Source organism: Ammodytes marinus (genome assembly GCF_949987685.1).
Source record: "Ammodytes marinus genome assembly, chromosome: 9".
Lineage (NCBI taxonomy): Eukaryota > Metazoa > Chordata > Actinopteri > Uranoscopiformes > Ammodytidae > Ammodytes > Ammodytes marinus.
The window spans coordinates 26,324,829-26,346,185 of record NC_137213.1 but is presented as its reverse complement, the minus strand read 5'-3'; the positions used below and the strand labels follow the sequence as shown (position 1 = coordinate 26,346,185).

Genomic DNA, 21,357 nt, shown 5'->3' with positions numbered 1-21,357 from the left:
GATAGCGCGTTAGCTTAGCCAGTGAGCTAACTATAGATAGATAGATAGATAGATAGATAGATAGATAGATAGATAGATAGATAGATAGATAGTAATGGTAAATGGACTTGTATAGCGCTATATCTCCGTTTATCACAGACTCAAAGCGCTTTACATTGTTTTTGTACACATTCACCCAGTCACACACACATTCATACACCGATAGCAGCAGCTACCACGCAGGGTAGGCTTAGCACTACGGTGCTAAGTTAACTAAGCTAACTATCGGGAGCAATTCGGGGTTCAGTGTCTTGCCCAGGGACACTTCGACATGTGGCGGGGAGACGGGGGATCGAACCTCCGACCCTGCACACCAGAGGCGAGCTCCCTACCCACTTCGCCACTGCCGCCCCAGTGGCGAAGTGGGTAGGGAGCTAGATAGATAGATAGATAGATAGATAGATAGATAGATAGATAGATAGATAGATAGATAGATAGATAGATAGATAGATAGATAGATAGATAGATAGATAGATAGATAGATAGATAGATAGATAGATAGATAGATAGATAGATAGATAGATAGATCGTTTTATTTATCTTTATGAAAGGTTTAATTTGACTGTTACATTAGGGTTACAGATTTCATCTCATGTAAATTTAAATGACATTTTCTTTTTTTACACTTTGTTTTTATTGATATTTTATACTAGGTTGAATCGTTGTAACCCTGCTTGATTAGAGAATTAGATATATTATTACTTAAAACATAAAATAGGCTAATACAAAAGGTGTAGTGTAGTTTAACGATAACCATGACGATCGGGATCTCCACCTGCCTGCGGAATATGGCATCAACACAGCTTTGCAGGTGAGTGTGCATGGTATTGTCCTACTGTGTAGGCCTATATGTCATCTATTGTTTTTGGCAAAACTGTTCTCTCAGTAGGGAAGTAAATGCCACTTGAGTGCCCTACAAATTCAACTTTTAAGATCCATCTAATGAAAAAAATGGAAGCACTTCTAAACTGACGTTTATTTACTGTATTTTCTCTTTTCTACTTGTGTATTTGTATTTGTTTATTGTTATTTGTAATGCTTATTATATTTATTATTGTTATCTGTTTTTGTGACAGCGTACATCAACTACTGATGTACATTTTTGCAATTGCAACTTGTGTACGATATTAACATAGGAAGCCAATACATTTGACCCTTCATTAATGCAAGGCAAATTTATCTGCTCATAAACACTCATGGTTTAAGGTGCATTAGGTTAGATTGTTTTAATTGGTACAATATTTTTCTTACTCTGTGCTTTGCTATTATAGCCTAACCTCTTATACATTGCATAGAATATGAAAAAAATACTATATCCTATGCACAGGATTGAGTTAAATTATATTTGCTTTAGGGATGCATTCTTTATAACAATATTAGACCTGTAAACCTAAAATTCATATTGCACAAAACAAAAACAAAATAGATAAATCTAACATACCATGTCCAAGAATATTTACATCTGAAATGGCTTCATAATAGACAAATATTTTCTGGTCTATTTGTTATCAGATCGTGGACTGACTCGGGTGGCGTTTCACCATGACCATCAGTATTTGATAGAAATGGAACCATCCGCGGACCATCCTTATGCATGGACGGGGGTCAAATGGAGTAAGGGCTTGTGTCCTCTACAGAATAAACAGGTAATTGACACATCCATCTAATCATGAACATATGGCTAAGGCCAACTGAATGTGCATTGATGTGCAGAATGAGAGGGGGTTAATCAAGTGTTTGGTTAACTCATGACATTAGTCAGATTTTTTTTTGTTTTTGCTGATTTATGTCCTCGACACAAGTGGGGACGCAGGGGAACTGATGATCAAGGATGGAGAAGTCTGTGTCATCCGTGAAGAGTTCTGGACTGGTTCAAGTCGCCGCATGGATTCCAATGTGAGTACATACATGTTGCTGTATTTAGTCACTTTGAAAATAGTGTGGGATGCTGCTCAGAGACAGGTAATTAGTTTTAGTCCCATTATGTCAAATGTTTTAGGTAGGCTGCATGTTCTTTGTAGGTTTATTTTGATGCAAATTGTCATAAATACTGCTCTTAACAGGGAAAAGATGCTCACAATGTGGACATGTGTGTTGTGCGCACCTGGAAAAGCACATACAGTGGCTTAAAAAGTATTCATCCCCCTTGAACTTTTCCACATTTTGTCACATTAAAACCACACACGTACATTTATTTTATTCGGATTTCATGTGATATAACAACATAAAGTGGCGCATAATTGTGAAGTGGAATGACAATGAAATATGATTTAAAAATTTTTTATACAAAACTGAAAAGTGTGGCGTGCAAAAGTATTCAGCCCCCCCCCCCGAGTCAATACGTTGTAGAACCACTTATCGCTGCAATTAAAGCTCCAAGTCTATTGGGGTATGTCTCCGCCAGCTTTGTACATCTACAGACTGATATTTTTGCCCATTCTTCTTTGCAAAATAGCTCGAGCTTCAGATTCAGCGTCAGATTGGATGGAAAGCGTCTGTGAACAGCAATTTTCAATTCTTTCCAGATATTCTCAATTGGATTTAGGTCTGGACTTTGACTGGGCCATTCTAACACATGACTATGCTTTGATCTAAACCATTCCATTGTAGATATGGCTGTATGTTTAGGGTAGTCCACCCAGTCTCAAGTCTTTTGCAGACTCTAACAGGTTTTCTGTCCTGTATTTGGCTCCATCTATCTTCCCATCAACTCTAACCAGCTTCCCTCTTCCCTGCTGAAGAAAAGCATCCCCATAGCATGATGCTGCCACCACCATGTTTCACGGTAGGGATGGTGTGTTCAGGGTGATGTGCAGTGTTAGTTTTCCGCCACACATTGCATTTTGCATTTAGGCCAAAAACTTCAAGTTTGGTCTCATCTGAATATGCTGTGTCCCCCTAATGGTTTGTGGCAAGTGTTGGAGGAAGGTGCTCTGGTCAGATGAGACCAAAATTGAAGTTTTTGTAAAATGCAAAATGCAATGTGTGGTGGAAAACTCACACTGCACATCACCCTGAACACACCATCCCCACTGTGAAACATGGTGGTGGCAGCATCATGCTTTGGGGGTCCTGTTCTTCAGCAGGGACGGGGAAGCTGGTTAGATGTGATGGGAAGATGGATGGAGCCAAATACAGGGCACACAACCTGTTAGAGTCTGCAACAGACTTGAGAGTGGGGTGGAGGTTCACCTTCCAGCAGGACAATGACCCTAAACATACAGCCAGATCTACAATGGAATGGTTTGGCAATGTTGATGGTGCCAGACGGGCTGGTCTGAGTATTTCAGAAACTCCTGATCTATGGGATTTTCAGGCACAATCATCTCTAGGGTTTACAGAGAATGGATATCGTTTTGGGTCACTTGTTTTCATGTGAGAGATATAAAAAGGCAGTCAGTTAGGCTGTCGCGGTACTCCAGAGTGGATGGAAAATGACGGACAAAAATATGTTAGGCTAACTCTCCTGAATATTGATAAAGAAGGCGCACACTGTATATTTGTTTCTTTTGTTTATTTTTATAACATGTATACTGTATTTCTGTGTACTTACAGTATTTCTGTTTTTGTATTCATTTAGTTTTTCACGGTGATGTTGATGAAGCCAATTAAGGAGGAATAAACAAGTCAACTACATCAGTGAAGCGTAGTTCATCTGTTATACTAAGTTTGGGAGCATCACTTCTAGCAGGAGTACTTCAGCCTATTCTTAGGCTACCCCGCCGACTTACCCTGCACCCACCGAAGGTAGGACCAAAACTCACATGATAGTGTGTAACTAAGATAGGCCATTCTGAATATTTTCTGCCACTGCTGTAACTTGTTATCTTTTGTTAAGGACACTTGAGGAAGATTACAACGCCTAGGCCAATGTGAGGGTATCACAGGAGCCGCTGTGATCCCAGCTATTGGATTATTTCCAAACCCATCTGTAGAGCACCTCCACGAAGAGGTGGAAAATATTCTACGCAGATGTTCCCACTAGCCCACACATGGGTTCAAGGAAAATATGGACTCTGCCCTAGGCAACACCCATGGATTTGGGAGAGCATACATACCTAAAAAATGTAATCAGAGAGAAGGGAAAAGGGAGGGTGCGATCTGTCTTGCACTGACTGAAATACCCACACACTAATATTCTAAAAGGTATACCATAATGAACTGTCCAGAGCCATCAGGTCGTCTGGGACAGGTTTACTTACAGTCCCCAGAGTTAGAACAAGGAGAAGCAGCTTTCAGTTTTTATGCACCACTCTGAATAACAAACTCTCAGAAAACTTGAGTTCTGCTTTAACTCTCAGCTCCTTTTAAATCTAAAGACTTTTCTGTCCTTTTAACCTGTCATTTTTATTTTATTTAAATGTTTTATTTCTATTCATATTTATTTATTCACTTTTCTTATGTGTATTCCATACATGTATTTTAATCTTGATGTATTTCTTGCCCCTGTAAAGCACTTTGAAAGGCCTTGTGTCTGAATTGTGCTATACAAATAAACTTGCCTTGTCTTGAGTTAATTTATAACTGGACAGAATAATATGAGCATTATGAGCATGTATCTACTTGTTGACTATTGAAATCACCATTTGTTGTTCCACTGCGCTGCAAGACACTACACACGGTCAGTCAATTACCTACTGCAAGGCTACAGGTGCTGGAAATTGTACATCAGAGCTACGCTTTTAAATGTTTTATACTATCTATGGTTTGAACTGATAAATATGATGAAACTCCCATTAAATACATTTTGTTCAGTGTGATGTAAAATAAAATAACAGTTAACTCAAGGGATAGATGTTCTTTTAATAAAATAACACATCAAATAGTCTTTATATTTCTTAAAATACATGCTAGAGTACATTTAACTAAAATACTCCTTATGTAGCCTATTGTTAAATGTTTATAGTAATATTAAATAAACATTTAATTTTGCAATCAAACAGGGTTAACACGGTGGTTAAATCTTGCTAAACTATAAATACAAACCAAGTGTAGAAAAGAAAAAAATAATGTAATCTTACATAATGAGAGATGACTACTGTAATAAACCAATTGCCTCTGGGTTAGAGGAGATAGAGAGCACCTTAACAATTATGTATGGACACAAAACGAGGAGGACACTGTAGTATCACAATCAATTATCTTTATTAAACATTATTTAGGAGACAACGGGACGGGAACACGGGTGAATTAACCTTTCGGTTAATGAGAGATTACTACAAGGCTAACGTAAAAAACGTATTCAAACCTTACATGAAGAGAAATAAATAAATCCATCTATCTCTCTAGTTAGCATACTTGCTAAACTATCGCGATTAAGGCTAACGTAAAAAACGTATTCAAACCTTACATAAAGAGAAATGAATAAATCCATCTATCTCTCTAGTTAGCATACTTGCTAAGCTATCGCGATCGCGATCTTTTAAAAGTTGTTAGTTTCACACCATCTATCTAGTTAGCTTACTCACTAAGCAGCTATGATGGCAATCAAGCTTTTAAATTGTATTTGAGTTTAACACTGTATGCCCCTGCTGTATTTCCAAGTGTTGTTGCCGTAGTTTTTCCAACCCGGAAGAGCGCGAAAAACACTTCCGCGAGGACAGATCGGGTAGGTCGGACAGATCGGGTAGTGACAGTGCTCACTCTGTCGTTTTTTCCGGGTATCCTACAGTCTTTTTCTTAGTCCTACTACTTCTCCAAAATACTACCTTAACACGTTATTGAAAACAATGTTGAAAAAGCCACTGAGTGTATCCATTTCAAACCATTTTTAATACTTTCGTAGCGCTCATATTTGTTCAAGTTTTGGCAAAAAAAAAAAATCGTTGCCATGGTTACGTTGCTCTTTGGTGAGGATGTAGAATATTACTTGTTGTGATTTATATTATTATTAACACTTTAGTTTTTATTATTACATGATATTGAATTACCTATTAATAAATTATGCTTTTGCAATACTGTTATGCTAACAAAGCTTGTTTTGACAATTAATTGACTAGATAACAACTCTCGTTCGAAGACCGAGTGAGTCATCTCCGTGTTATATGATCTTTGGCAGCATCGGCCAGGAAATAAGTGTTGGAGGGAGAAAGTTATCTGCCCTCTTTGTTTTCACGGTGTCCCTTTATTTTATTTACCCAGTACCTTTTAGAGATATTTTTAATAAATAAGCAGCCATGAGGCGAACCAGAAGTACGAGAAATAAAAGTCAGAAACCACAAGAAAATGAGGGCGTCCAGGTCGAGTCCAAAACAGGTTGGTGTTCAGTTTCCCGCTGTTGGTTAGCTTGACTGAGAGCAGCTAGTAAAGGACTATGGGACATGTTGGGGCAAAGTAGAGCAAGTGGATGAATGCTCAATAATGTAGTTTAAGTTATGTATATGCAGGCTTTACTGTGCCGCGGCTTTAGGGAGCAACTAGGGCTACAATGTTAGTACAACCTGTGAGTACTAGCCACTGTCAGACCATTATTCCTATGCACGTGCTTTGTTGACAAATGTCCCACATGCTTTGAGATGCCAGTTTATAAGTTACTACTAGCTAACAAATGCAGTTATTATTCTGACAGTCTTGCAACAAAAAGTAAAGGTTATAATTGATTATTCAGCACTGGTATGCATGTTTTCTAACGTGTGCACTGTGTGTACAGGGGTTTAAAAGTCCAATACATGCATTCTGCTTCTAATATGGATGGGAGTCAACTTGAATAATTAAAACATTTAAATAAATTGTGTATTTATTTAGTCAGTCCCATTTTTTTAATAGATTCAGTAAATCTTTCTTTATAATTTTTTTTGTTGCTAACCTGCTGTTGTAAAATATGACAATACATTATATATTTTACACTAGATCTGCTTTTTTAATGATAATTTTCATTGTTGACTTATTGAATGCCCTTTTCTTCTGTGTGTGTGTATCTGTCTGTCTGTCTGTCTGTCTGTCTGTCTGTCTGTCTGATATCAGTGTGGCAGTGGCAGGGTGATGAAGGCCAGTGGGAGCCGTACTCTCCTGCAGACTGCGTAGTGTTGGACGCGGCCGTCTCTTCAGGGGAAGCATCCGTCTCTGTGACTCTCGGCTCGGGGTCCATCTACGACGTGGACCTGAAGAAGATGCTTCAGATTAATCCAGTCACCAAGTTCAAGAGGAAGATTCGCTCCCAGACAGTTAAACCAGGTACGTGTGTTTTTGGCCCATATATAGTATACAAAAGGTTTGGCCGCACAACGCCACAGCACTGATTTACTCTGAATTGTTGTCTATTTAGACTTGAGGCAGAGGTGGATGATGCCATCTTTAGTAATTAGTTTCTCCTAATCCTTGAAGGCCACTGTAGCTTCTGTAAATTCTTCGAAAGGGAGGGGTTAGTAAGGGAGCGTTGTAATCTAGAACTTACTACCACTACATGACTCCAAAATACTCCTTTATTACACACTATACCTTTTAAACAATGTCACCCCTCAATTGACCTCGTGTATAAATGAAATTAAATGGAATTTGTTAATAAAATAAATCTAAATTACTGAAGTAGTATGAAAATGTTTTTTGTGTGTTGTCTTTTTTTGCTCAGAAACCTTAAACGAGGCAGGTGACTCGGCTGCTCATAATGGGACTCAAGCTGTTGTTAAAGAGGAAGAGGAGGAGACGAAAGAGCCGGCCACGAAGAGAAAGAGACAAAGCAAAAGTCAGATGAAAAAAGAAGAAATGCCCAAAGGAGAAGTCAAAAATGAAGGTAACATGGATCTACTTTCATATAAATTGTGTATATTACCACCGTTTGAAAGTGAAATAGGTTGTAGCAACTTGTACATTTACATTTATTTTTTTGTATAGCTACTTTCTTAACACTGTTAAAAAGTGCAAGTAGGTTTTAAGTTGTAAGCTGTAGGTAACTTCCTGAAGAAGGCTGGATGTCGAAATACGTTGTAGTGATGTTTTTAATCTTTATTTAGTCAGACTGTGCTAGCTTTAATAAGCACAAGATGATTTTATTTTTTATTTTTTCTCTATTTCAAACAATAGTTGTGAGGACGGTGGTGATGAAAGGAAAAGCTCCGTTGGATCCTGAATGCAAAGCCAAACTCGGAAAGGTACTGAGTCGTTCAATGAGTTAATCAATCAATGTATTTATATAGCAGCTTTCAAACAAATGAGATGTAATTTAATGTGCTTTACATTGATTGCAATGTAGGAAGAAAGCAACAAAAAATGTATGCGAAGAACAAAGCACGCTATAGGCAATGAAATAAGAGTAGTTAAAATAATACGAAACAGTCAATAATAAGAATAACAATGGGGACAATATTGAAATACCAAAAATAAAACTTCACATTAAACAGTTAAAAATAATACATCTAATAAATAAAATCTAAATATATTATTTATTATTATTATATTTATTTATATAGATGAGATGGAGCATTCCCACATTATGGTCGGACTAAGAAGATGAGTTTTTAGTTTAGTTCAAATGTATCAATATTTTCAGCTCCTCTCAGTTTCTCTGTTGTGCAAATGGGAAATGAAACTCTTAAAATCACATCGGTATCGCTTGTGGTTAGACACCTGTTAGACGAGCAAAGCATTACTCAGGTTATAAATAACCTCACTACCTGTTTTACATTCCATAGAAAACAATGAAGTGAAAAAAATGTGATGATAAAAATTGATTGGTTGCAACTGTACAAACAGTGATTTCTGATGGCTTGTCTATCTATAGTATTTATAGAACATCCTTCTCCTTCCACCTGTGATGTCCTTGTTTGTTTCTTTCTTGTGAAAATGAACTTGTGTTTTGTCTGAACCGTTTCTTAAATCATTGTTTTCCAAAAAAAATAACTTTACAGGAACGATATAGTATTTAGAACTTTCAGATCAGGTTCACATGCCTTTGTTTACATCAGTAACTGTTCACTTTCTCTTTCAGGCTCATGTTTACAATGAAGGAAACGATGTTTACGACGTGATGCTAAATCAGGTAACATATGTTTTACAAGCATTTAATTATAAGTTTAATGAAAAGGGATCTGCCAGATGAAATAAGAAATATACCCTTAACTGTTGGAAGGAAATATTTCCCAGTCAAACCTGGAATAGCTTTTAGCTGTAATTTTCATTTCTCTATGGAGTTGTGCTGACGTACTAAAATAGAAAATGTTAGCTATTTTTTTAGACATTCTAATAACAATTATTCACCACTGTTTTAACTGATGATTTTAGATCAAAGGTAATTTAACTACGCTTTTCGCATCATTTCACTTTGAGATAATTTTCACTTACACCTGCATTATGTATGTGTGATTCATACAGCAGCTCCTATATTCTATTTTATTTTATACCGTTTCTTGTGTGATATCTGAAAACTAAATTTAGTCTTTGAAATGATCATTTGAATTGTGTTTTTCTCTTACTTCTTATTTCTCAGACAAACCTTCAGTTTAACAACAACAAATATTACCTGATCCAGCTGCTGGAAGAGGACAGCTCCAGGGCGTACAGTGTGTGGATGAGATGGGGCAGAGGTGGGTTTATGTGCCAGTCAATCTTAACATAAATGTATCTGTTTTTACTTATTCAGTACATTAGCACAAGCCTACAGATTGATTGAACATATTTCGTTTGTTTCTATTCAGTGGGAAAAGTGGGTCAGAACAGTCTGACAGCTTGCGGTGTAGACCTGCTGAAGGCCAAAGATTTATTCAAGAAAAAGTGAGTGTTTTTTATTTATTTTCATAATATTTCCACATTGAAGTGAGTTTAGTAAAAATTCTGAAACTTATTTGTTTTGCTGCAGGTTCTTAGACAAAACCAAGAACGACTGGGAAGACCGAGCGACTTTTGAGAAAGTTGCTGGAAAATATGACATGGTTTTCATGGACTACAGCACCAATGCAAAAGTAAATAATCAACAACTTCTATTAACCTTATGCAGGTTTATCTAAAAAAAAATTTAATCAATTGAAAAGTTGAAAAAAAAAAGTGTTAAGTTTGTTTTAAATTTGATGATAACGGCTTACAGCTATGGAAATCCTAAATCAAGTTTCTAAAAATATTAGAATATTCCTTTTTTTAATGGTGTGCTTTATGTAATATTCTTATGTTTTTATTTATTTTATTATCATGAGCTTTAAGCCACAATCATCAAATACATATTTATAAAAGTTGCACTTTTTGGATTAAAGTACAGAAAAAATAAAAAACTTTTCCATGAAAAAAAAAAAAAATTCACCTGTGTATATATCTAAGGGCTTGACAACTAAGAAATATCAGTTTTCATTGAATTAAAGGTGAAGTCTGTGATAATGAACATGTATGTGTGTTTAACTGTTGCAGGAGGAGAGCCAGACCACCACCGTTGACGCTGCACCCAAGAAGTGGATCTCTAAGCTGCATGAGAAGGTCCAGTCTCTGCTGGAGCTCATCTGTGATCTCAAGGCCATGGAGGAGTGTGTGCTGGAGATGAAGTTTGACACTCGGAAAGCTCCTCTCGGTCAGTCTGACACAATCAAAATCAAAGCAGAAATGTACCAGCATTTGTCCAGTTATCCTCTTTTAAATCACTAACGATATCCTTTTTTTATTTTTTTTATATATAATTAATCTTATTTATCACATTATCAAATATACTATGACAAACTTTTAAATGTCTATAAAACAGCAAAGGAGACAATCAGCAAAAACAATGCCATTTTTATGTACCGTAGTTATTCTTAGGACTGATAATGACTGCAACATCCTGTTTTTCCTGAAAGGTACTAAATCAAAGTTTACTTTGCTTCACTATGGTCACTTACTTAACCATTATTAATCTGACACAGTCACATATAAATAAAAGCTTACTTACTCATTGCAATTAATTCTGCAGTCTCTTTTACTCAAAACAAATGCACACGCTAGCTCCTAGGACAGCCCGAGCTGGTGTTATAAAAACACTACTGCTTTTGTCCAAAGCTGCGCTCGAATCAACATAAACTGAAAGTTCCTCGTAGACACAAAAGAACATAAAGATCTAAATAACTCATAATTTCAGACCTATTCTGCCATATGACTAAACTATATACAGATTCAGCTGGTGGCAAACAAGTAACCTTTCATTGTTGTGCTCATTTTGCCGCCTGCAGGGAAGCTGACCTCGGAGCAGATCCGTGCCGGCTACTCGGCTCTGAAGAAAATCGAGGATTGTTTGAAGAAGAAAGGCAGCAGTCGAGACCTGCTGGAGGCATGCAACCAGTTCTACACGCGCATCCCTCATGACTTTGGGTAAAGAAATGTGATATGATATGGCTGTATAGTTAAAATAAGATGCATTGATGCTGCTACAATGTTATCTGAACCATTGTACATTGAACTACTGTACTGCTGTTACTGAAATATATACTTCCCCAGGCTGAGAACTCCTCCGATGATCCGTACAGAAGATGAGCTGAAGGAAAAAATTACATTGTTGGAGGTAAAGTGCTTCTCCTTTAAAGCTATAGTGCGTAACTTTTTCATATAGAGGAATGTCGGTTACATTCAAGCCATCACAAAACGAGTTTACACAAATAGGATTAAGTCTATCAGGTTCTCAAAACTCTGTATTTCTCAGTATGGCAGCGTTTAGAAACTGGTGACTGGTGGTTCAGTTGTTGATTCTACTGATGAGAAAAAACCTGGGCATACAGCAGAATAAATAAAATCAATGCGCAATCACCGAAGGCTTACCTCATGTAGATTCACAACTTGTTGTAATTACTGGTACTCAGAACTCTTCATGTGGGCTATAGAAGCTACGCACTATACCTTGGAGTGAGGTTTAAATCTTAATGGTAAATCTTTGATTCATGCTATCATATCTATTTCCATGTCCCAGGCTCTGAGTGACATTCAGATCGCAGTGAAAATGGTTCAGAACAGTGAGAACGGTGACGAACATCCTCTGGACCGACAGTACAAATCACTCCAGTGCCAACTGCAGCCTCTGGACTCCAGCTGCAACGAGTTCAAGGTCGGTGTTATAATACCACTCATAACTGTTATAACTTTAAAGGTTAAGGGGTTAGCAGCCTGGGCTAATACACTGCTGCTATGCTTATGTTGACGCAAGCTCATGACTTATATTGTGCATTTATGGTCAAATTGTACAAAGACATTTTTTTTTAAACCCAAGGAATGTAATATAATATAGGGGAAGGTGGGGTGATTTGTGCATTTTGGAAGTTGCAAAACCCCTTGTTTCTAGAAAACCGTGGAAGAAATTGGAAATGTGACCACATATTTAAGAAGAGCCATCCATTTGACTCATCCTGTAAAGAAGGGAGACACAAGGAATAAGATATAAGCACATTTAAGCTCAAAAAACTGTGTTTTGCCTTTCAAAGTAAAATTTCCATGATCAAGGTTTTTTGATTATTGTGTCTGAACAATTATAGACACGTTTGAAAACATTTGACACATGTTTTAGTGCTTTGGTATGCTACACTTTGAGTCTATATAGTTAGCACAATGTCAACCCTAAATTGCTGCATCATGCCTATTATCCAAAATTCTGGGGATGGGGTGATTTGTGCGCAAGGGCCTGGGTGAGTTATAAGTAAGTAAGTAAGTAAAATGTATTTATAAAAGCACATTTATGACAGTTTGCACTGTCCAAAGTGCTGTACATAGTGCATTCAGTAGGTAAACAATGAAGGTAAAATAACAATAACCAAAATAAAAGACGTAAAGCCCATACATCCACATAAACACAGATAGTAGTGCAGAGGTAAGTAAGTAGTGCAGAGGTTAATGGGGAGGAAACACCAGGGTGTACATATGGGTTTTGAGCCTTGATTTAAAGGCAGTAATGTAGGGGGAATCACATTTGTCAGGTGGCAGTTGGTTCCACAAGCACGGAGCAACTAGTGCAAAGTACATTTCTGAGAGTTGTGCCAGTGGCATGGCTGTATACGCTGGTCACCAAAAGAAAGTGATTGTCTACAGTAGCTCAGAAGAGAGTGACATCTCAATTCCACTTAACGACACCACTGATGAGAGTTCAGATGGCCAGAAAGATGATGATGGTGACTTTGTCATTGTGACACAATGACGCACAAATCACCTGTGCGACAAGACAACTTTTTTTCCGAAAGCTATATTTCTTAAACAGTTTATTCCAGATCCAAAGTTTTTATTGCCAGGGATGCACAACATCCTGAAATATATGTACATATTTGAGTTGGAGACTTAACTGTCAAGGCCTCACTTTAAAATCACTTTGAGTAAAAAGTTGCACAAATCACCCCACCTTCCCCTACATGAAAAATGTTGAACTTTGCTATATGACTTTTTTTTAAATGTATCTTACATGGATGAATATAGTCTTTAAAGGAATAATTCACCCAAAACAAACCTAATGCATATTTCTTTAGATCTCTATCTATAATGGCAGTGGTACAGCCAGACTTGTCTTTGTAGAGCTGCATTCCTGTACCAACTTGAAACCAACATAATAATAATAATAATAATGATAATAATAATAATAATATGTTTAGAATCTGTAGAGAGCAGACTTCACAAAATGCTTCACAAAAACAAATTGGTAGTTACTAATAATTGGGTTTATTTAGTTTCGTATACACACCAGCTAAGCTAAAAAAAAAAAAAACTGAACTGACATTCAAAGCTGCAATTACCCTTATATTAGGTTGTTGGTGTCGACAGTGTTGTTTATTTGTAAACTTTCTTCTCTTGTATGTGAAGGTGATAGAGAAGTATCTGCATTCGACCCACGCCACGACACACTGCGACTACACCATGACCGTCCTCGACATGTTCTCTGTGGACAGAGAGGGAGAGAGCAGCAGCTTCCTCTCACAGATGCACAACAGGTAATAAGCCAGGTGGTTAGTGTTTTTCTTTCTTCTCCAAATAATTTTTTTTATTTTTGACACAAACCAAAACAGGGTGGTTAGTGTAAAAAATGTAAAGTGTCCGATCACCTGTAGGCTTTTTTTTTATAAAGATTAAAATGTAACTAAAAGCACTATGACTACTGTAGATCTTACAATGCTGCCAAAATGAACACTGCACCATTACTCGTTTATATTGCCTCAGATGTTGAACTGTTGATGCTTCTTTGAAATCCACACTGACGCAAAGCGACCGGGATGTAATTATATAAAAGTTGTTTGTTTTTAACTTTCAGGACTCTGTTGTGGCACGGCTCTCGTCTGTCTAACTATGTCGGTATCCTGAGTAAGGGGCTGCGAGTCGCCCCGCCTGAAGCCCCCGTCACTGGCTACATGGTAGGATGGATGGATGGGTGGATGGGTGAATGGATGGATGAACAGAAAAAAGCTGTGCATGCAAAAGCTGTTTTTCGCCTCAAAATCAAGTTAAAGTGTCGCCACAAGGTCAACATTAATCAAATTAATGTATAAAATGAAATTCAAAATCATGTTTTTGCTTCTATTAGAACAATAAGCTGACAGTAAAATAAGGGATAATTCCCATCAGGGTTTCCAGTCCATGACTAATATGAGGTCTAAGAACCAACTGTATGTAAAAATAATTAAATAGGATGATTATACTCAGCGTTTGAGGGTGAAATGATCAATATATATATATACAGTATGTATATAAAAAGATGTTTTCCCTATTTCTCTTTGGTCTAGTTTGGAAAAGGAATATACTTTGCCGACATGTCATCAAAGAGCGCCAACTACTGCTTTGCCAGTCAGAACAACCACGTTGGATTGCTGCTCCTGAGTGAGGTGAGAGCATTCACTACATTCATTACTTTTTGTATGATTAACTATGCAAACATCAATGATACCACTACTATTTATGATACTGTGTGTGTGTGTGTGTGTGTGTGTGTGTGTGTGTGTGTGTGTGTGTGTGTGTGTGTGTGTGTGTGTGTGTGTGTGTGTGTGTGTGTGTGTGTGTGTGTGTGTGTGTGTGTGTGTGTGTGTGTGTGTGTGTGTGTGTGTGTGTGTGTGTGTGTGTGTGTGTGTGTGTGTGTGTGTGTGTGTGTGTGGTGTTGCAGGTTGCTCTGGGAGACAGTAACGAGCTGCTGGCTGCCGACTATGAGGCCAACAATCTGCCGGCTGGGAAACACTGCACCAAAGGCCTGGGACGGACCGGACCGGACCCCAAGAACTCTGTTACACTGTTAGTCTAAGTCATTGATAAAACTAGTACATCTCTGACTTAAATATGGAGAATGATCTACACACTAAAATGAGTTTTTAATATGTTCCTTTCAATGACTGACATTGTTTTTATTGGTATTCTTTCTTAGGGACGGTATGACAGTGCCAATGGGGCCCGGGGTGAACACTGGCGTGGGTAACAACAACGCTTACTCTCTCCTCTACAACGAGTTCATAGTTTACAACCCGGCACAGACGCGCATGAGGTACCTGCTGCGAATCAAGTTCAACTACTCCTCACTGTGGTAATGAGTCTGGGCTAAGCTGTATGGATATCTGGACATTTCTTTATATAGCAGGAGGGGATAGTAGTATACCATTCACTGTCATTCTTCATGGACTGTTTAAGGCATTTAAGCTCTTGGTTTAAGGGATATGTTTTGAATACACTGCTGGTACTGGGTGGATAACAGTAACTTAGCTGCAACAAAAAAATATTAATTGGCAACTACCTTTTTAAATTTTGATTTTCATACGGAATTCGCTTTTTTAGTAATTTTTCAAGCAACAATGCCCCAAAATGATCTGATAGCAACTTCCAATGTGTGAGTACTTCCGGATTTTATTTTTCATTGTTGAACTGAAACAATATTTTCGCTATTTTCTGACATTTTACGGACAAAAAATATTATTGGATTATTGGACGATGAAAATAAACACAAGTTGCAAATGTATACAGCGATTTCCACAGTGGAGTTTGACAGATCCAAGGTTTATACAACTCGGTCAGTATGCAGATGGTAATGGTCTACAGCGGGTTTATCTAGTTAATACAACTCTTCCTTCTGTTTAAGTCAGACGAAGGTGTTGGATTGCATCAAGTAGTTTTTGGAATATGCCTGTTTTAGTTTAAGTGAAAGTAGATATTCACTGTCTTCCTGCTACAACATAAGGAATGATCTGTGTGGTACAGTATGAAGAATATACCAAACGTTTTGCACTACATTTTGTCCATGTCGTTTTCGATCTTGTACATTGTTACTGTATATCCATGTAAGCTGTGTTGTATTGCATGTTATGTATGGCTAGCATTTGAAACACAAATCTATGCATCTATTGGTTTATCAAAGTCTGACTTGAATGACATTACATATTGATTTGGAAATGAAGGCTGGTTTGACCACAGCGTTTACGGTAAATGGAATATACACGTTTATGTTATGAAATGTGTCTTAATTGATGTTCAAAAGCTAAAAATTGAATTTGTTTTATTTGTTTTTAAAATTGGCGATTACACATTTTTAGTATGAAATGACAAACAAAACTGCAAAAAAAAATAGTTTTTGGGGACGTAAAACTGGGACAAAGACACAATTATGTAAAAACACTGATAATCATTTGTTTATTGTCACTTAAACAGGATGAGGTTGAAGTATATACATAATAATAAAGGACGTTTTCATTACAGTTTGGAGTGTCTGTTTGTAATGCTTGTATGTGTGCACTTGGAGGTTATTTTTGTGTGTGTGTGTGTGTATATTTATACCTGTACTTTGTGTGTGTATGTACATGTACTTTGTGTGTGTGTGTATAGAGCTGGGGTGACAAACTACGACCTGCTTTTTTAAATTTGTTTATAGATAACCCACTAGTGCAGGGGTGTCAAAACTGATTGATTGGCCCCCGGCACATTTTAAAAATATAATGTAATATGGCCATTTTAATTTTTAAATAATTTAAATGCATTCATTATATTACAGAGAAATATATCCCATAAAGAAAAAGAGCACCAAGCCCATCCCAGAGGACCCTGCATAATATTTTATTTTAAATTAATATTATGGAAATTCCATGTGTCCTTCAATAGCTTCTAATTCATCTGACGTGTCTCCAAATAATTTTTTCATACAAAATTAAGAGGATTAATCTGAAGAAGTGCACCAGATTCATGCATTTCACTTTAAAAACTAAAAAAAAAATCTCCCGGGGGGCATACCCCCGGACCTCCCTAGGAGGGTCGGGATCTCGGCTGACGACTATTTCCACACAGCTGGACATTGGAGGCAATAGCAGAAAACACTGGGGGTTTGATTGGCATTTAACAATAGTCAATTATTTGGGCAGCGCTAACATTGGAGAGGGGCCCCCCAATCAAATTCTACTTAGGTCCCCATGAAGGCTTGGGCCAGCTCTGAGGGGAAATGTGTCTGTTTAATTTGCAAGGGAAGTGTTGCCGTGAAGAAGGATTACAATTTACGAAGACACTATGAAACTAAACATCAGAGCAGCTACATGTCCTGATAAATGTGTTTTTTTTTGCAAAGTGGCCCGGCCCTTCGTAGAATTTTCTGGATGTGGCCCTCAGTGAAAAAAGTTTGGACACCCCTGGTATAGAGTTTCACCTCCACCCCAGCAGGTAGAGGAATATGAGCACTACGTCCAGGTAGATGGTGAGAGCAGCGTTGACGTATTCCTCTGGATCCAGCCGGTAACTCATCGTCCCCATCAGCAGCTGAACGTCGATCATCAGGAACTGAGAGAAGCATTCAGGAAAGGGTGAGATAAAAAATATATTTTATTATAGACTTTTTTTAAATATTTTTTTGTATATGTACAGCTCCAGAAAAAATTAAGAGACCAGTCTAGATTTTTCTTAAATCTTCATCTCTACATAACTTATTGAAAATGCTCTTAATGACAACATTTTTTATTGGAATTTGGTAGAGATGTTGTCAGTAGTTTATATTATATACAAATGTCTCGTGACATCACAGAAAGAGAAATGTAGGGTTAAAAAAAACACTCTTTCTGCCTTTTCTCAGGCTAGGATGAACCGATTTCAATTTTTTTCGCACATTTATACTACATAGGATCTCAGAATTCAATACACCTTCATATTCAAACCGGTGAAGTAGGCCTTTAACCCTCCCATTATCCTAGGATCAATTTCACCCAGTTTAATTTTTAACATCTCTAAATCATGTTTGACGTGACATGTTTTGCATCATATTTACTTACGTTTCCTAATTTTATTGGGATTACAGGGTAAATTTAAAATTATCATGTTGTATTTTCAATGTCCTATACACACATTCACATTGAGTGACTTGACTAAGAGGTATACTTATAAGCCTTAAGTGTGTACATCCCTTTAATAGTATTATCATGGTATATGGTATGTTTCTTTTGTTGTTGTACCAGTGAATACAGCAGAGCCCCCAGACACCCGTAGACCACGTCAGCGATGTAGGAATAGTAGAATATGCAGAAGAACCCAAACATGATCATGTCCACTATCAGGATCAGCAGCACGCCGTAGCAGATAGTGAAGTCAAAACGAGTCTGTAAAGAACACAAGCCAACATGAGTAAATTATATTCATTAATGTAAACTTTGTCCATAAATTGCTTAATACAGCTGCTTTTAAGTAAAAAAATTTATAATTGGAAGTTAATTACAATAAATACAAATATTACTGACAGTAAGTCACATATTTATCAGTATACAAAAAAAATGCCTTTATAAAGTTATATTAAAATGCATTTTTAATTTTTTAAATACTGAAAATAAATAACTGCAGCCAGCACATGGCTTTGTTTCAAATAAAAAAAGCCACAGAAACATTTATACATGAAGCAGTTTGAAAAGAAGCTGTCAGTCTGACCTGTGCAGAAAATGCAATGATCGCCACGGTGATGGCCAAAGTCACTCCCATCGTCACGACTACAGCAGCGGTGTTGTGGAAGGAGGCGATGGTTCCCATCATGTACGACAAGCTCAGGGTGACCACAACCTGTTGACACAAAAAATCAATGTATTAAACATCTAAAAAAAAATCATATTTCCACAGTTTAAAGGTACACTATGTGACTTTACGTGTGTCAGAGAACATTTTCTGAGGTAAATTCTCAAAACCGAATAAACAAACTTTCCTAGGAGAAAAATCGTATCTCCTTGAACACTGTTTGAAGTTAGAAAGCTTTCTGAAAAGTTATTATTTCACTGTTGTTGTTTACAGCAGCAGGGACCCACAGTTTTGTTTGCAAATATATTTTAGTCTAACGTTTGGTTCCGGCTTTCTTAAAAAAATTCATGATCATAGAACTATTCAACACTATGAATTACATGTAGAGTAGGACAACATATATTCTGTAAACTAACTTTAGGCTCTGCAAATGTAAAACAATCCCCCTCCCCTGAAACTGCATAGTGCTCCTTTAATGGATAAATTACTCCACAGATTTGACATCTTCAAACAGAGACTCTGGTTAGGATCCAGATTGTTAATGTCTTTAAAAAATGAAAGTGTTTTTGTTGACCCTTTTACAGTAAATACAGACATGACATTTTACCAGAAACCCTGTCTAACCCTGGCGGTGTTGTCATACTCTGCAAAATGCATTCACCGATACAGGAAGAGCCTGTCCTGAGTCTTCAAGCCACTGAAACCTCACAGTGAATCTGTGATCATGTGAGCTCATCTGCAGAGGAAACTGAGGTTTTCATTTGGAAACAATAATCACCAGTTTCTCAGCGTCTAGAAATGTCTGAGAGAGGTCTGAACAGTGATGAAAACATACAATGAATACTTGTGACTACTTTAATGTCTTTTGTAAGAGCCATTTAGTGAAGTAAATTGTCTTTGAATTGCATAGTAGCCGATTTTGAGGTCTACTGCATTCTATTTTTTTTTGGTTTGGAGAGACGCTATTTGGAAATCATAAATAATATTAATTAATTCAACTGAAACCAGGGGAGTGGACAATCTTGTAATTTTACACACATTTCAAACACACATCCATTAGCAACCAAAGGGCAAAGGCATCACTAGGGGCCTACATCTACTGGAATACTTTATGTCATGTAACATTTTGAGCAATTAGATGTAATACTTTTAAATCAATGCTCTAGCTCACGCTGCTCTAGCCTGGCTGAGGAAAATATTTCACTTCTCTTTCCAGGATGTGACTGTGTGACCTTTAATTGTTTCATTTTTAATGTACAGTTCCTTTTATCGAACAGAGCTTTGATTATTTTATAATATTGCCAGGGTCAACAGTCCTCTAAAGTTTTGTTGTCACTTTGATATCAAAGTGACAAAGTGACAGTATCTAGATTGTGTCAAATGAATATTTGTGTTTTATGCGCTTGCTTTTCTAACCCACCAGGCCCACGATGTTCCATGGGTGAAGTCGGCTGAAGGACTTGCAGCAGGTCAGCGCTATGACGACCACAGCGAAGATGATGAAAGAGCTGAGATACGCGGCCAGGCTGGTCTGCACCGCGGCCTTCACCACGCTGGAGAACGTAAACACACACACCACACTGAAGGTAAACAACAGCTGGAGGCTCAGGATGCTGAACACCTGCAAAGAGGGAAGAGAAGAAGAAAGAAAATAATTGTGAAATGTGAAAGATTCATTGCGAAACGTGCTGCACTGTAAAAGCTTGTGGCTAGAATGTGTCACCTAATTCAGCCAGAACGAATATTCACCATAATAAGGGGGCTGTCAGCATGCACACATGGGCCTCCCAACCCCTGGTTGGCCTCACCCTCACGTTTGTTCACATGGGGAAGGTGCCTCTTTTTAAATGTTCGCCCCACACCCTTTAGAGTCTTAGCAAAGTCTAAAAAAAAAACATATTTTGTGTTGCAGAAATATTTTTTTCTTATCATCTTAATCATCTTGTTATCCCTGACAATTTTTCTTTTGACGATTTGGGAAGGTCCCAACTCCAGGTTTGGAAATTCTGATGTTATGAAGTAGTAGAGGCTAAACATTCCCTGTGGAAAGACATGAACACACCTCATACTGTTTACTCGTCCTCAAACCAAACATAGATCAGAAATATCATGTAGATATTCTTTGAGTACATTCCTAAAAAAGTAAAATCTCAGTGTAATACAAACCTTCCTAACGAACGCTCTCCTCACTGTCTTGTCGTCAAAAGAAGAAGATGATGATGAGGCTATGAGTGGAGTTGTGTCTGACAGAGCCTCTGGGTTTATGTCACTGAATGACTGGTACCCTGCTGTGGGCTGGAGGGTGCAGGGGGTCTGGGCCTTAGCAGCAGGGTACATGGCCGGGGCAGCAGAGTAGGGTGGGGGCTGCTGGCCTTGGTAGGAGTATGACAGTGGTGGAACGGACATATCATCATAGCCAGGAGCGCCCTGTGTCTCTTTGGATGAGTCTACTGTGTCTGACAT

The 21,357-nt window shown here is 37.6% G+C and overlaps 2 protein-coding genes and 1 long non-coding RNA gene across 3 annotated transcripts; 2 read left to right on the top strand and 1 right to left on the bottom strand.

Annotated features, from left to right (window-relative positions):
* The first annotated feature begins 498 nt into the window (after nt 1-498).
* LOC307255164 lies at nt 499-4,562 on the top strand. Its single transcript, XR_013845015.1, has 5 exons — nt 499-850; nt 1,552-1,685; nt 1,842-1,935; nt 3,620-3,786; nt 3,878-4,562. It is a non-coding gene; the product is annotated as an uncharacterized lncRNA (long non-coding RNA).
* Nucleotides 4,563-6,122: 1,560 nt separating this feature from the next.
* Nucleotides 6,123-16,619, top strand: parp2 (poly (ADP-ribose) polymerase 2). The gene is made up of 17 exons (XM_080033617.1): nt 6,123-6,294; nt 7,003-7,212; nt 7,607-7,768; nt 8,059-8,126; nt 8,963-9,013; nt 9,461-9,557; nt 9,669-9,744; nt 9,830-9,932; nt 10,369-10,525; nt 11,157-11,295; nt 11,422-11,485; nt 11,888-12,022; nt 13,756-13,883; nt 14,201-14,300; nt 14,670-14,768; nt 15,044-15,168; nt 15,299-16,619. Exons 1-17 carry the CDS (start codon nt 6,216-6,218, stop codon nt 15,456-15,458), a joined length of 1,953 nt encoding a protein of 650 aa, XP_079889743.1. The 5' UTR covers nt 6,123-6,215; the 3' UTR covers nt 15,459-16,619.
* A 928-nt stretch (nt 16,620-17,547) lies between these two features.
* On the bottom strand, nt 17,548-21,357 carry LOC307255444 (protein lifeguard 1; the record flags this gene model as incomplete). Its single annotated transcript, XM_080034126.1, has 5 exons — nt 17,548-17,682; nt 18,348-18,491; nt 18,814-18,942; nt 20,315-20,515; nt 21,061-21,357. 5 exons carry the CDS (start codon nt 21,355-21,357, stop codon nt 17,548-17,550), a joined length of 906 nt encoding a protein of 301 aa, XP_079890252.1.

What these genes read in the sequence shown, in the direction of transcription:
- parp2 (XM_080033617.1), top strand. Translation starts at nt 6,216, where the DNA reads ATGAGGCGAACCAGAAGTACGAGAAATAAAAGTCAGAAACCACAAGAA. An exon ending in CCAGGTCGAGTCCAAAACAG is followed by an intron (nt 6,295 to 7,002) that starts GTTGGTGTTCAG and finishes GTCTGATATCAG; the next exon opens with TGTGGCAGTGGCAGGGTGAT. An exon ending in CTCCCAGACAGTTAAACCAG is followed by an intron (nt 7,213 to 7,606) that starts GTACGTGTGTTT and finishes TTTTTTGCTCAG; the next exon opens with AAACCTTAAACGAGGCAGGT.